At 36.1% G+C, this 16,597-nt stretch overlaps 1 protein-coding gene across 1 annotated transcript; it reads right to left on the bottom strand.

Annotated features, from left to right (window-relative positions):
- Positions 1–1,821: 1,821 nt before the first annotated feature.
- Positions 1,822–7,025, bottom strand: LOC6645271. Its single transcript, XM_002067920.3, has 4 exons — positions 6,788–7,025; positions 4,157–5,800; positions 3,449–3,569; positions 1,822–3,387 (listed from the first exon to the last, which is right to left on the bottom strand). Exons 1-4 carry the CDS (start codon positions 6,931–6,933, stop codon positions 1,861–1,863), a joined length of 3,438 nt encoding a protein of 1,145 aa, XP_002067956.1. The 5' UTR covers positions 6,934–7,025; the 3' UTR covers positions 1,822–1,860.
- Positions 7,026–16,597: the final 9,572 nt, after the last annotated feature.

Here is a 16,597-nt window from a genome sequence, read left to right as displayed (position 1 = left end):
GAAAGAAAGGAAAAAGAAAAAAACCATAAGAAGAGAGATATATATGTATATGTATGTATATATATATTGCAGACCAGACATGTAGGCGCTTAGATTTATGAGTAAGCAAATAAATAAAAAGAAAACAGCAAAAATAGAATAAAAACCATTTGATGTTATGCCTTGTCATGTCTGTACTTTCCTCTGCTTGCAGTCCACTTTTGCATGGACAATGAATGCATTTTTCCATCCCATCTTTTCCTCGAAATTCTTTTCTGGTTTTTTGGGTAAAAAATTGATACGCTTGCCGACGGTTTGGGGGAAAAAAACCACACAAAACTGTTGCATACTTTGGAGCACCACTCACAAATTGTTGACGCAAGGCATTAAGCAAGGCATCAGCCAACATACATACAGACTAGCTGGTTAGTGGGGAACTACCCTATAATTGCTAACAATGTGTATATGAGATTGGAGCGAAGTTACTTTACTAATATTTCAGTCTTAAAACAACAAAATAGGAGATGGCAGGAAAGAAATGAATACTTTTTTCGAAATTCTACACATAATACCTATTAAAAACTTTATTACTTAAATCAAGATCCATAAGAACAACTTCTGCTACAGTAAGTCTACATTATATAAATTAAATTGGCACCGGAGCAAAGTTTTTTAACTTGATCCTTTATAGCATAGGCGGATCTAGGAATGTGAAATGACGAAACTTCACCCCTTAAAGAATGTAATAGGCTGGAAAAGTATTCATTGTTTACAACAAATTTATAACTTTTCGTTAACTTTAAGTGAAGAATGTTTACAAGGAACCTTCTTGTCACAGAATATTACAAAACATCTTTATTTGTTTCAAAGAGTGATTTCTCGGACTTTTGGGGGCAAATTTCTCTAGAATCCGAACCCCAACTTGAGTGGCGTTTACCGGGTGTAACCTGCATCGGGTGTAGCAATACTGAAATGTAGAAAATAATAAAAGCTTTCTAAAAAAAATTTTCTTAGTATCGAACATATCACTTACAATTTTATTAGTCTTTAGAATTTTATTAGAATATTTAGAAGTATTCTAAAGTGCCACTTGTAAATCGAAAATTGGAAAAAAATTTCCTTTCGTTTTTCTTTTAATAATTAATTAGGACTGGGTCAATGTTTAGTCGAATTATAAGTCGAAAGATTATTCTTTGTGTACTACTCCCTCACAAAGTATGCAGTTTCAAGTCACTCCATTCATCTCTTCCCTCTCTCGCTTGCTCTGGATCCCTGTAGAGAACCTTGCCGCTGTGCTATTTATTAACTCTGCTGCATATGTTTTGCATGCAAACGGTTTGTCGCGCAAATAAAACACGAGACGACAACGATAGCGACAACAAGAATAATAACAACAACGGAGGACAACACAGTCGACAAATATTGCTTTGGTGAGCTTTGGTTGCAATGGTAACCCTGGTTACGAGTTTTCAGCTGCCTCGCTAAAGTATGCTGCACTTTTTTGCCTGCATCCATTTGGGAATGGCAAGGCAACAAAAAACAAGAAAAATTCTGTTCAATTGCGTATGCAAGCTGGATATTTCCACATTTCCATTTGCACTTGCATTTTCTTTATTTTTCGTGTCCTTGATGAGAGGCCATTTTGCTGCTAGATTTATGTGGCATTTTCGTTTGCATATTTTATTTGGTGAAAACAATTGTAGTTGATTGAATAGGAAAATTTCACATTTTTTGCTCACTTAACTGTTTTTCTCTTTAATAAATATTTCATTTTACATTTTTGTTTTTATCTATATATAATAAATGTATATATACAAAACTTAAGACTAAATTTGTGCCTGCCTCTCTCAGTTAAATTTTTAAATAATTCGCATTACTCTCTTATCCAGAATTTGTATAGACTTTTTGTCCATTCGGTCGTATGTAATACTCATTGATACCTTGCGAATTTGTAACATAGATGTTTTTATCATCTTCATGGTTTGTTTGCTGATAGGCACTACTATAACGATTATTACTTATATAATTGTTGTTTGGATAGTTGTAGTGCTGCTCCCCGAAACGTATGTTATTGTTACCACCAGATGATGTACCAGAGGGCGGCATGTATTCACCATAGTTTAAAAGATGATTCTGATTTAGATTGTCACTTGTCTCGAAACGATAATGAGAGCTTGGTCTATGCTCATCGCTGACCACAAGACGATCTTCTTTTTGGTCAACTTCATAAGCATTTTGTTGAAGATACTCATAGCTGGGTGCATAGGTGGGACGATTTAAAATTTTACCTTTGCGTATATAACGCTCATAATGATCGGGAAATATAACACGAGCACCACGTTGAGGTGGAGCTGACTCCTCATAGACGGCATTGGGTGGATAATTGTGTGTTAAAAGCTCCTCACTCAATTGTTTTTCTTTTTCTCTACGCAAGTGTTCAACTCTTAGAAATTCTAATTCTCTTATTTGTTGTTCTTCCCTCAATTGGCGCTCTTCCCTAAACTGTTGCTCTTCTTCTCTCAATTTCAGTTCACGTTGTTCTTCTTCTCTCAAATTATCCGACTCATTGTCATTGCTATCTCTAAATACAATCCTTTTGCCTCTACGCTTGCTTACACCATAATCACTTTCACTCAGACCATTGGGTAAAACAGCTCGCCAACCTTCTGTCAAATTGTCTTCGACCCTTTTTGTCTCCTTCACCGACTCCTCCTCATGGGGAAATCTCAATTTACGTTGAGCGGCCTCACGATTGAACTCATTGATAACTTGTTTACCTTCTCTCAATGCATCCGGAAAACGTACAATTCCCTTTGCTTTTACTCCTCCCTGATTTTTTTCGTCTTCTTCACTGTCAATGTCTTTGTAGTGCAATATGCGACCCTCATTCTCCTCAAGAGTTGAGGGAAATTGCAATACACCTATTAATTCGGTATGAGCTTGAGCTTCCTCAGCTTCATCATCATCTTGAAACTTGACAATCGTCTGTGTATCTAGATTGTCTTCTTCATCATGAAAATCATCATTGGCCATCAACTGGCTGTGACTGAAATCTGTCTGAAAGTCACGTTTAATTTCCGGACTACGGCGACGTCTGCGTCTCTGATATTCCACACCGCTCAAATATTCGGAGAGAACCTGAGTGAAAAAGCTGCCAATACCGCTGGCAATATCAGTGCTTGGTTTTTGTGTCGGTTTTGGTTTTGGGGCAACTGGACGCGGAGTTGTATACGTTGTGGACTGTCCTCCACCACCGCCTCCTGTCAAAGCTGACAATATGCTAAACAATGAACCACTGTTACCGCCACCAAAATCACCTTGTTGGCTCGCACTTGGCTGCTCTTCCGGTTCGCTAAAGAACTTGAAAAAGCCACCACGATGATTGTTTAAATAGTGTATGATTTCCATCTGTTTGAAGATTAAATTTGAGTTAATTTAAAAAACCAGAAAAAAATTCTTGAGTATTCACCTCATTTTTGGGACACTTCTGATAAGTTTGCACACAGCTGCGTTCGCCTCCACTTATGCCGAGTAGTGCAGCTCGTCCATAGATTAGGGCAGGTGAAGCAGTTGGGAAACCAGCTAGGAAACTGCAAAAGAAATCAACAAAAATCTCTTGAATTGAATATACCACCCTTGTATTTCATCCTATTTATGTACTAGCTGTTTGTTTCTTGTCTAAGTCATCTCATTATCTAACCAAAAACCATTATCATTAACTCTTCTCTGCCATTTCCTGGACATCTGCTTAAGCAATAGGCTGCTTACAAAACCTAATTGGGTAAATGCCAATTTGCAAGGAAAAGCCAAACAATATCAATTTACAGTGGAGCATCTTATGTACCCGCCTCCTTACCCCTGTCCTTGTCGGCTCATTTCACTCCCATTCACTCGTAGCTCATTTAATAGAACAATCAATATCATCGGCTTGCATAATGAAGTCTAATCCTGGTTAACGCCTCTTTGGAAATAAGATTCCTTCCTCTTCCTCTACCCCCATCTAAGCATTTGTGTTTTCTGGGTTCTTCTACTCATTTGGCATTTTCCCTTTTGAGAAATGTAAATTTCATAATATTTAGTTACAACTAAAGCCCTGAAATATATGTATGTATATGTATTTGTTTATGTATAGTACCTAGAAGTAGATGGCTCTGTTTCTCTCCCTCTTGGTACTTACTTGGTTATAGCTGGAGATGTAATGAAGCCTGGCAATTGGCCACGTAACGTTTGACCGGCAATCATCTGGCAGAGCACCTTGGGCACACACTGCAAATCGTCGTTGCGTGCGATGTTCTCTAGAGCTCTAATGAGTTGTGTATTGGGTGGTCGGGCATGTTGTCCCTGTCCCTGCCCCTGTCCCTGTCCAGCAAATGCGCCTAAGAGACTACCTAATGGGGAGGAATGTTGGGATGAGGTGGGATATGAGGATGAGGTTGGAGAACCACCCAAAAGTAGATTCGTAAATTGCGGTGCATATTGCTGTGTAGAGCTAAACAGTGAGGCCAAAGTGGCTAGACTTCCCCCACCAATGCCTGAATTTTGTGTAGAGGGCGAAACAGAATGTTGCTGGTAAGGTGGAGATGATGGTCGATAGTTGAACTGCTGCGCTCCTGATGGGGATGAATGATGGGGTGGAGGTATCTCTCCAATTTGATACTCGTAGTAATTGTGTGGCGGTGGTCCTGGCCGCTGCTGTTGCTGTTGCTGTTGATAGTGGTGCGCAGGCTGGGGATTGGGATTGGGTCGCTGCAAATAATTACCAAAGTTGTTTGCATAATTAGACGACGACGACGGCGGCAACGACGCTGGGGATGGGTAGGATGAAGATTGAGCATAGGCCGAGGAACTCAAACTGGCACCGGCACCGGCATATGGTAACTGTATCGATGAGGCAGCTGCTAATGGTCTGTTGTCATTGACGTCTTGACGGTTGTAAAGAGGTCGCTGTACTGGACGCTGTGGCACAAAATTGGATGTCTGCTCAGCCGCATAGCTGGGCGGTGGGTAATCATGCGAATCGTATGAAATTTTATGCGATGGCTTTGTCGGCTGTGCCACTTGATTGCCAAAACTTGAAGGTGTCACTGCAGGTCTTCGATATACTGTGGATGGACTCTCATCAAACACATAGCCGGGTCTTTTTAGATAGACATCTTCTGATCCACCAGCACCCGAACCATGCAACGGTGGTCGCTGAAGCGATGACCCATGATTATTGTTATTTCCCACAAGTAATGACGATTGCACTGTATAAATCTGATCATCATTTTGATCATTATTTTGTATTTGCTCTCGTTGATATTGTATGTAGTTGGCAGCTGGTGGAATCGGCGGTGTTGGTGTATATTGATAATTTTGCTGTGTATATGGATCTAAATAGCTGACCACTGGTGTTGTGGGAATCGGTGTGCTGGCAAAATTTTGATGATAGCCCCCATACGGATTGAAACCGCTACTGACTCCTCTATTGGGCGATTCATTATCATTATTATCATTGGGAAATGCAAATTGCTTATCCATTGCTATCGGTTGTGGTCTAAGACTATAATTCGGTAACGAGCTAGGAACTTGATGTTTATAGTTGGGTGCCAGATAACTGGGTGGATAACGTTTTGTATTATAGCCATCGCTCATCACATCCGATGGTGTGAAATCCAACATTTGTGAGGGTCGAAAGCCCCCGGCACCACCGCCGCCATTTGTTGTTACACGTGCCTCAATTTGTGGTGGATGTTGTGCTTCCGTTGAAGTATCTTCTTTCAATGGCTCCGATGGAAAGAAGTTTTTCAATTTCACCGAAATGTGTCTTTGATTTTGTATTCTGTAAGAAGAAATTACGTAAAGTATATCTTTAGTCATTTAGTTCAGATGCATCAATTAATAATCACTTCAATATCTTAATATCGTGACAAGTAATGTATTTTTCGTTTTTTTTTTTTCTGACTTGCTCTACTGAAACGGCATTTTATAGCTTTACTAACTATTAACCATTGTTGCGTTGTAAAACAAATGAAAGTAATTTTGTAATTTTAATTTTGCGTCGAATGATATTGTGTATTGTTAATAAATACGATTATAACAATTGCCACCTCTTTTACTCCAGAGCTTCTTTTGTAAGGTGTATCTCCGAATACCGAATTTGTAAGTCGTTTAATCTATGACCAAACTAATTAAAAAAGAAAAGAAATAAAAATATATTTCTAGGATGCTTAAAAATGAGTCCGCAATTGCCACATTTTTTCAAATGACAGACAGTTTATTGGAACTAATCCATTGAAGAAACGCCTAACATGTACACTATCGACCGAAAGGTATTTCAATTAGTACGACAATAATAGAATTCTGGTGTATTTATTGTATTTTGCATATATAATTTTGATTTTTTCTATACTTTTAGGCTTAATTTGTTTTGTATTTTTGATTATTTTTATAATGTTTTCATCACAAAGCATTCCAACACTTCTAAACTTAAAATATATAGAACATTTTTCGTCTTTAAGCTTATGTGAAATTTAGCAAATTGCCAAAGTATTTGAAAAATATACATATATTGAATGTATATGTATATTAAATAGTTAAATAGAATATATATATTAAATTGTTCACTTATTTAATGAATATCGACATGAAAATCGTTTAATTTTAATGAGCCATGGCTATAAGTAAAAGAAAAACACACAATCACACTCCCCCTCAATTTGCACATTTCTCTCAAGTCAGGCCGACCCACCCGAACCAAAATTTGCCCGCCCTTTCGCGTTTCTTGAATGTGATTTGCATAAATTAAAGTCACGCTGTCTCAACTCACTCATCATTTCCGATGTTGCTGTCACCTGCTTCGTCTGGTCCCTCATCCGGTTTGCCATTTCTTATGCACAACACGTTGCCGGCTAATGCGATAATTAGAATTGCAATTTTCCATTGCATACTTTGAGGCTGTTGGTGAAATTGCATGCTCAGTTTTTTGTTGGTTTGAGTTGTGTGGAACTTGATGGAATGAAGTAGAATGGCGTAGAACGGCCAGGGTGGGATGGGGGACAAACACTTGTCTCGGCAATTGGAAAATCCCCAGCTCACGTCAGCAATTCATAAGCGTAAGCCACTTGTCGCACGTTGCCTGCAACAGGAGAGAGAAACAAACCAACAGAAAAAAAGAAAGAGAAAAAGTAAAATATAAGAAATATAAAGGAGCATAAAAACTTGCTGTCAACTACAAAGAACAAACGCAATTTCTCTAGAGTCAAGAATCTTCTTTGCTACATTTGCACATAAATTTATAGATTTAGCTCATCCTCCTCCTTCTTCGACCCAGCATAATACATATATACCCATTCGGTGGCAGACAAAACATTTGCATTCATATTAATGCAATTCTCACGTGCTCTCTGGGACGTCTCGAGCAAAAGCACTTGACATTTTGTTTAATTCCATTTTTTTTTTCATACCACTTGGTTTGGTTTTTTTTTTTGAGTTTTTGTTTTTTATGATTGCGCCGTGTTTATGCAATTGCACGCCTCGACCACAGTCGTCGTCATCAGCTTTATATTTCAACGATTTGGTTGACAGTTTTACTAAATGTATGTATGTGTGCACACAAACAAAAAAAAATATATAGTGTGGCATAATCATAACCATAATCTTGAGCTCTTTTGGGTGCTCGCGCTTTGCCTTAATGTGTGCCTTGTGTGCAAAAATTCACATCATTCATATTATTGTCGCCCCATCATTGACAGGCCTTAAAAGTTGAATGCACTCACAGTGACGTGTAGAATTTACATTCTCATAGCCTTTTTTCTTTCTATTAGTCATACAGAAAGGATATCCTTATGTCCTTTAATTTCCTATTAAATGTTTTTCAATTTTATTTCTAAATGTATCTTAACAGTTTTTAGTATTTGCACATTCTGCAAAATAAAAAAAAATTAATCCAATAGATCAATAATAACGTATACGCACGGTGTGGCACATAATATTTTTGAAATGTTCTATGACTTAAGGAATGTGCTATAAATTAATGATTTATCTGTGTAGATCTTTTTCAATTGCTTAATATGGTTAATAGTTTTTACAGTTAGAATTGAAAGTGAGTCTTGCAGCAGTTCAAATGTACTTACATATGTATAAGCTTTACTCATGGCCTTGTTTAACAATTTTAAAGAGAAGAAAAATCAGAAAAAAAATGTAAGCCTTGACTTCTGCAGAAAAAACAAAACTCATTTAGGCGACAAAAAAATTAATATTTATATGCCAAGGTTTGTAAATGTTCAACAATTTCGGTTGATTTCAACTGTTTTTTTTGACCAACTTTTAGTTCACCAATATTTAAAAACTAACATTATCCATCATTTAAGTCTAGTTATTAGTTGAAGGTCACAATATTATTATGAAGTAAGTAAGTCGTCTCGCCGACTTAGGTATACCATACACCAGTAAAGCAAATATTTCAACTTTATTAAACAAATGCATTTTCACATGCTTTTTACAAGCATAGCTAAGTATCTCGCTCACTGAATCATACGAGCACCCTAGCGCCCCCACCAGCCAACGGCCAACTCCGGCCTTATGGAAAAACGTTTATATGCATAACTCGACTGTTTTTTGTCCGATTTTGATCAAATTTTCTATTTTGCCAGATATTAGTATTAAATTTAAGTGTGCCAAACTTGATTGCATAAGGTAAAAAAATACGGGAGATAATCAAGTTTTTCAAATTACGGGGGCGGAAAAGGGCGTGGCAAAATTTTTATACATACAAAATGTGTGCATTTACTAAGCGAATATACATACCAAATATGGTGTCTCTAGCTGGAATAGTTTTTGCGATAAACGCTTTTTTTAAATTGCGGGGGCGGAAAGGGGTGTGACGAAAATTTAAAATAAACTTGAACACTCTACATACTACACGAGTCTACATACCAAATTTGGTGGCTCTAGCTCTTACAGTCTCCGAGATCTAGGTGTTCATACGGACAGACGGACAGACGGACAGACGGACGGACGGACAGACGGACAGACGGACGGACAGACGGACATGGCTAGATCGACTCGGTTGTTGATCCTGAGCAAGAATATATATACTTTGTGGGGTCGGAGATGCTTCCTTCTGCCTGTTACATACATTTTGGCGACTTTAATATACCATTTCACCCTATGGGTGTATGGTATAATAACTTTAGCTAGTAAAACTTGTTCTATTTCTATTCTATATGAAATAAATTCCAATGTGATTTGTTGAAATTAAAAGCAAAAATATATGAAAAAGTTATATTTAGTGTGCCTTTTTCTCATATTCTATAATTTGAATGACCTTTAACACCTTTTATAAAGTTGTATTGGAAAAATTGCCATTCTTTCACCTGAATTTAAAGAGACTCACCAAAAGAAAACGAGTTCAAATTGAATTTGTAACTGTTTAAGACAAATAATTCATAGTCTTTAATTTTCTATACATAGTGAAAGTCAGTTATAATCCATGTTCTATAGCTAAAATTTATAGTTTTTCAATAGTTTTTTTATTGATTAAGTTTAGCACACATTTAGTTCATTGCCATTGTCTTTTTTCCCCGTATTGAAAACAAGCGAGTTTCTTCATGAATTATGCATTACAGGGGCAACGTTGATGATGATGATGTTGAGCTGAGTTGAGTCGATGATGAAGGTTTATTTGATTTGCATTTAAATAAAGTCAAGGTTGGACATATCGCATACACACACTCACACGGTTTTTGAAAAAAAAACCCAAAAAAGAAAGAAATACTTGAAATGTTAAAAGATGACACACAGGGAAATTTTTTGAAGAAATTCTTAGCAGCAGCAGCAGCTGGCCGCAAAAAGCAAATGAAAATTTTTATTATTTATGTTTATGTTATAACATAACTACATATAAAAATGTCTTGTAGTAAAATTTAAATTTCATGCAATTACTGACTGACTGACTGGGCGAAAGGAAGACTCTTTTTGCTGGTTGGGTGGCTGACTGGCAACAGCTGTAATTGCCAAAAATTTTACGATAGAGACGAGCAAGTACTAGAAAATTGCATTTGCTGGTGCTGCTGGTGTTGCTGCTGGCTGCCAAGAGGCAAAATGAACGAACGACGACGTTGCACTAAAACTGGAAGACAACTTCGACAGTTACAACAAGAAATGGCAGCTAATTTCAGTTGCAATGCCACCAGAAACAACAACAACAACAACAATTGCAGCAGTAGAAGCAGCAGCAGCAGCAGCAGCAGCAGGTGCAAGGATCACAAAATGCAAACATTTTCGATTGTCAAAGGCGTACTGCACGCACTGTGCAGGGCCATTTCAGTGAAAATAGAGTCCTCCCCTCTTGGTGTAGGAAAGTCCATTTAAACTTTTGTGTGTTTGTGTATGTACGAGCGTGTTTCGATGTGTTTGTGTGTGGTTGCTCCTTTTAATAAGTGGAGACGGACAAACACGAAAGGACACTTTATGCTTGAGATGGTTTTTTGTTGCAGAGTAGGGAACACGGAAAACGGAACGGAAACCAAAAAGCAACGTCGTGTACGTGTTGTGCATTCTTTAGTGGTACCAATTACATAATCTTCCCTTCCTAACACACCTCTGTCACTACCTTGTAATGTCTGAGGCGTGCTGAGTTAGCGTCGATTTAAAGGTTCAAAAGTGCGAAATGAGTCACTGTAATTTTTGTTGTTGTTGCTTGATTGTTTTTTTTTTTGCGCAATTCTTCTTCATTGACGATAACAACTTTCTTTTTTTTTTTCTTTATTTATTTCTTGGCTGGTTGAACTTTGAAATTGCGCGTATTTCTTGGGTTTTCGTTTTTTTTTTTTTCTTGGACAGTTTCTTGTCACAATTGCCACGCTTTGTTTAGTACAGAAATTGTTGTAGTTATTTAAGGCCCGGCTTTGATTTGCACACTTTCAGTTTCTATCTAAGAAAATCAAAAAAAAAAAAAACACTTACACACACACTCACATACACAGACAGACATACACTCTGCTGTCTGCTGTCTGGGTAAACTGAAATCGAAATTGAAACTTTTTCCTTCTCGGTTTCTTCTTTCTTTTAACTGGTTTCGGCAACACAAAACACAAAAGGAAAACAAAAACAAAAAAAAAGACGAACAAATTTTTATTTATGTATGATCACAAGGCATGCGCGAGCTACGTCTTTCCGGCTTTGAGTGCGGTGCCCGTTTGACACGCGACAACGGAGTTGAGCATGCGCCAAGCCTCAAGAGATATTCACCGAAACTCTACCTACCCAACGAATGGATGATGATGATGAGATATTGCTCAGCTTGATCCAAGTCAGAAAAAAAGAGAGTGTAGAGTGAAAGAGAGCAGCTGATTGTGCGGAGGATGATGATGAAGAAATGGTTAAAAGCAACTGGGGAGAGTGTATATTAAAGTTAATATTATGCCCATCTTTTAGGTCTCAACAAGTTACTAACTTTAACGATTTGTGTAATACACCATTTATTCAGGTCATGCAGCAGCTTTTAGTCACCTGGAAAGGAATTCCCAAAAATAAAAACAAAAAAAAAACCTGACATTGGCTATGTCAAAAGTTTTGCAAACATCATTGTTACACATGTCAAGTTCTACCAACAATAAGCCCAAAGCCTTTAATCTACCCACTGCTCTATAAAGTTCGATATTCTAATGCACAGTGACGGATCTAGGGCTGTGAATTGCCCCCTCAAGTATGCAATAAGCTGTCCAAGAATTCGTGGTTTTAACAAATATCGATTTTTTAGATAATCTTGTGTATGAAATATAATACTCAAAGCATACATTGTTTATAGACACTTTCTATATTACAAGGCACATAAAAAGCTTAAAAATTTGTTGAAAAGTATATATTTTTGTATGCAAAGTATGCTTTAGGGAGCAAAGTTACTCCATTTTACAGGTCTAGACTCGACCATAAATGAAAATTGTTATAGACATCTGGAATTGGTATAAAAAATGAATTGGATAACAATTAAAAAAAAAAAAAACAAGAAACAAATTGATCTTAATCCCGTTTGCCTATGGATTGTTTCTAGATATATGTTATTCTATTACAAGTTGTACCTATCTAGCCTTAAACTTGTGATTCGGAATTGCCCAACAAGAAAAAAATTAGGCAACAGGCAACTTAACTCACATTGTTAAGTAATATAATTTAGATTATACGAAATGTATGGATATCTTTATACACTTATCCGACATACTCATAAATAATAACAATTACTTTCTTCTTGTCATTTCGTCGATTTGTAATTGTCAATAGGGTATAGCAAAGTCGTATTAATGTTGTGTATGAGTAAGAGAGCTTAACTGTTTTTTTTGTTAGATATTTTTGCGTATTTATTATTGATATTTTTAATTTATTAAGCAAGTCGAGCAGCCTTATAAAAATTATGTTATTGGTGACCTTTCATGGTCGCATTATTCACACCTGCCGCCGCCCTCAAGCGGATGTGAGCTCTTCTCACAACGTGAATGACCAATCATTAATCAATCATGACCTAAACACAATCCGAAATCTGTGGCTTTGCGTAACTCCCTCACACAGTCAGCCACAGACAAAAGCGGTATGTAAACAAATTGCACAAAAAAAAAGAGAGAAAAAAACCAAACCAAAGTTGGCAAAAACCAAGAAAAAATTTTATTTATACTTATTTTATATTTTGCTTAAAAAACCTGAGGTTGAATGACAGACATTGGCATAGATTCGATTCAAGTGGATGTGTGAGTTAGAGAGACTAAGATGGAGAGACAAAGACGTCACTGGAACAACCCAAAAGAGCCAAGCTCTTGTGATTTTGTGTCCGTTTTGTCAGTTGAGGTTTCAGTTTTGGTTTCGCTTTCGTTTGACCGCCAAAAGCGGGTTAAAAGCAGCAGCAGTGTCTTTTAATGGGGTTACCTCATCTCATCTTAACTGAAGTCATCTCATCCCATACAAAACTTTAACCGCAAGCGGCGGCGGCGGCGGCTGCGGCGGCGTACCCAATAAAACGTGTAAATTATTATTACGTTGGAAAAGAAAGCCACAGCAAAAGGCAAAACGAATATTAGCGGGGGCGCTTAGCCAGCCTGCCCAGATATTCATTCAGTCAGTGACTACTTAGTTAGAGCAGAAAATTACTCAACTTAAGTTGGGTGCTGCTGCTGGGGCTGTTGCTTCTGCTGGTTAGTTTTGATTTCAACTTTCACTCTCTTACCCCAGACACAAGATACAACCGATTTGCTTTAGCAGACTAATTTGCTTGTCGTTATTGTTGTTGTTGTTGTTGCTGTTGGTGCTGCTTGTTTGGCTTGTCATTATAATTAAGCCATTTGTTGGTTTGGCCAAGTTAACTCAACTTCAATTTCAATTTCAACTTCAACTGACTGCTCTCTCATTGTACAATAATAATCATTTTCACAGACTATTTATGGCCACAATTTGAAAAGTGTAACAAATGCTTAATTAATATTTGTAATTGATATATATTACACTATGACTGGAGTTGAATGACTGAAATGAATTAATTGACAAATGTGAATAGCAAAATTTTTTTATACAGTAAATGTCTCGATGTAAATTATAGATTTCCATTTGACGAAATGTGTTAATCAGCAATTTGTGGAGAAATGTATTCATTCTATTATGACATACATACATCTGTAAATTAAATGAACCAACAAAACAATCTATAAAGAAACGAAATCGGATATATTCCATTGTTCTCAATGTTCTAACTTCGAATATAATGAAATGCAAAACCGAAAACTAAATTCAATCTGTAATACATTTTTTGATCTGTCCACTTTGATGCCACAACAAATGATTTTATGTACATGCATGTGAATATATAAATCGTTTTGTCTTTCAAAAACATACCTACTATAAAATTTTCGACAATTTAATCATAGACTAGCCGTATAAAATAGTATAGGAAATAAATTTTTATAAATTCAAAGCGGGCAATCCGTCAAAAAATTAAAGATAATTGGTAATGTTTTTAATAAAAGTGGAAAAAAGTGTGGTTTGAACACTTTTGTTTTCTATGAGGGTGTTGAGTATTTGCTTAAAAAAAATTATTTTTCCCCTTTTAAATCTTTTTAATCGAAATCGACAAATCGTCAATTTGGGGTGCTTTGTTTTTGTACTATGTTTGATTAATTAATACAATATATTATGACATTTTGCTTATTATGACATTTGCTTATTCACTGAAATACATACGTATATCATTTGTGTAAGTTTGTTTTGAAATAAAAATGAGAAAATCACACACCTTCAAAAATACATTCATTTCCAATATAAATATGCATTTTAGGGCTAATATTAAAGATATTTTCCATATGTTCATTTCCATTAGACATATTTCATTTTAAATTCAATTTTATTGAGTTAAATTGATGATTTAAATTCAATCACATAAATGTTTTCTAGGCATTGAAATGCCCAAATATTTTGATTTAGATAGGGGAGCCAAACCGATATAATAGCATTTGTAAAACCTTTGGAAAATGATTTAGTATTAGTGGGAATCACTATTTCACATCCATTGTTAATCCTAACCCTTCCCTGGAGATGGATCGAGTGGGAATTGGGACTAAGCAATGAGGAATTGCTTGAGCTAATATTAACGATTGATGCATATGAATAATGTGTAGAGTACACTGAATACTATTTTCCCATCACTTGAAATATCATGTGGTATAATGATGTAAGGTAAATTGTAAATTCATATTAAAACCAAAGCGCCGAGGCTAACATGGACCGCGTCAAAGTTTATATACCCTAGCAAGTTTTTACTCTTTGGTACTCTTTCCTTACCTATAGCCGTTAAAGCGGGAAAACGTTTTATCTAAAAATTCTAATGAATGGAAAAAAAGAGCGGCCTACAATCTTAGCATAGCAAATAACGAAGTTATTCATCGAAATCACTGTTCCCACCGATCGTTCCTATGGAATCTATGTATGTATATGATAAAGTCAACCGATCTTGATCAAATTTAGTCATTATTGACTGTTGGACTGGGCAATGAAAATTTTTATATATTACTGATCAAGAATATATATACTTTATATGGTCGGAGATGCTTCCTTCTATACGTTGCACTCGTCTGAGCAAAATGAACATCCAATTTTGCAAGGGTATAAAAAACACAAATAAAATGTTAATGTAACACACTTATTATACCCTTGCAAAAAGGGTATATTAATTTTGGTCAAAAGTGTGCAACGCATAGAAGAAAGCATCTCCGACCATATAAAATATATATATTCTTGATCAGCACGACGAGACGAGTTCAAATAGCCATGTCCGTCCGTCCGTCCGTCCGTCTGGATCAACGCAAACTCCTCCTAGACTGTATGAGATACAGAGCTAAAATTTGGTACATGTAGGCTTGTATATACTGCAGGCGTTGTATATCTCGGATTCAGCCGGATCGGACCACTATATCATATAGCTCCCATACAAACCGCAAAGTCACGAACAGTGACTTTTTTTAATAACTTCGTTATTTTCTGAGCTATTGTCGTGAAATTTAATATTGTTGAGTTAATTACACATATAAACGACTATGCCAAATTTGATCAAGATCGGGTGACTATATCATATAGCTCCCATAGGAACGATCTCTCGAAAACAGTGACTTTTGTCAATAACTTCGTTACTTTTGACGCGATTGCTTTCAAATTAAAATTTTTTTAGTTTAATATATCTGTTAATGACTGTGCCAAATTTGATAAGGATCGGGTAACTATATCATTTAGCTCCCATAGGAACAATCGGTGGAAAACAGTGACTTTGATCAATATCGTCGTTATTTGCCATGCTAAGATTGTATGCCGTTCTTTCGGAAACATTAGCCTTTTTAGCTTAAACGTTTTTCCACTTTGATGGCTATAGGTAAGGAAAGAGTTACCAAAAAAATTGCAAGGGTATACAAACTTTGACGCGGTCGAAGTTAGCCCCGGCCCTCTGGTTTTTGATATCAAATTTGTTGTTAAATTTTTGAGAGTTTAAATTCTTCAAAAGAAGGATATCGGAATATCGAGGCAAATATCAATAACTAAAAGGATGGTATAATTTCAATCAATGAAAATGTAACAGTAATATGTAAAAAATTACCGATAAACTATTAAGATAAATAAAGATAATTAAAATAAGCAAACGTAGTAAAAAGTTAGCATCACCAAATATTGCATAGAATATTTCCATGCTATTTCTTGCCTCATTCTTTTCGGAGACGGAGTTTCCGAATGTCTTTTAATTTTTTATAATTATTAGGAACTTTATATGAATAAGGAAAATGTGGAAATAGTTTTGTGGTTAGCATCACCAAATATTGCATAGAATATTTCCATGCTATTTCTTGCCTCATTCTTCTCGGAGACGGAGTTTCCGAATATCTTTTAATTTTATAGAATTATTAGGAAGTTCATATGAATAAGGAAAATGTGGAAATAGTTTTGTGGTTAGCATCACCAAATATTGCACAGAATATTTCCATGCTATTTCTGACATCATTCTTCTCGGAGAAAGAGTTTCCGAATGTTTTTTAATTTTTTATAATTATTAGGAAGTTTATATGAATAAGGAAAATGTGGAAATAGTTTTGTGGTTAGCATCACCAAATATTGCACA

The sequence above is a fragment of the Drosophila willistoni genome (assembly GCF_018902025.1).
Source record: "Drosophila willistoni isolate 14030-0811.24 chromosome XR unlocalized genomic scaffold, UCI_dwil_1.1 Seg143, whole genome shotgun sequence".
Classification (NCBI taxonomy): Eukaryota; Metazoa; Arthropoda; class Insecta; order Diptera; family Drosophilidae; genus Drosophila; species Drosophila willistoni.
The sequence above is the reverse complement of the archived record's forward strand: the minus strand, read 5'-3'. Positions and strand labels throughout refer to the sequence as shown.

What these genes read in the sequence shown, in the direction of transcription:
- LOC6645271 (XM_002067920.3), bottom strand. Translation starts at nt 6,933, where the DNA reads ATGCAATTTCACCAACAGCCTCAAAGTATGCAATGGAAAATTGCAATT. An exon ending in ACATCTCCAGCTATAACCAA is followed by an intron (nt 3,570 to 4,156) that starts GTAAGTACCAAG and finishes TTTCTTTTGCAG; the next exon opens with TTTCCTAGCTGGTTTCCCAA. An exon ending in AGAAGTGTCCCAAAAATGAG is followed by an intron (nt 3,388 to 3,448) that starts GTGAATACTCAA and finishes ATCTTCAAACAG; the next exon opens with ATGGAAATCATACACTATTT.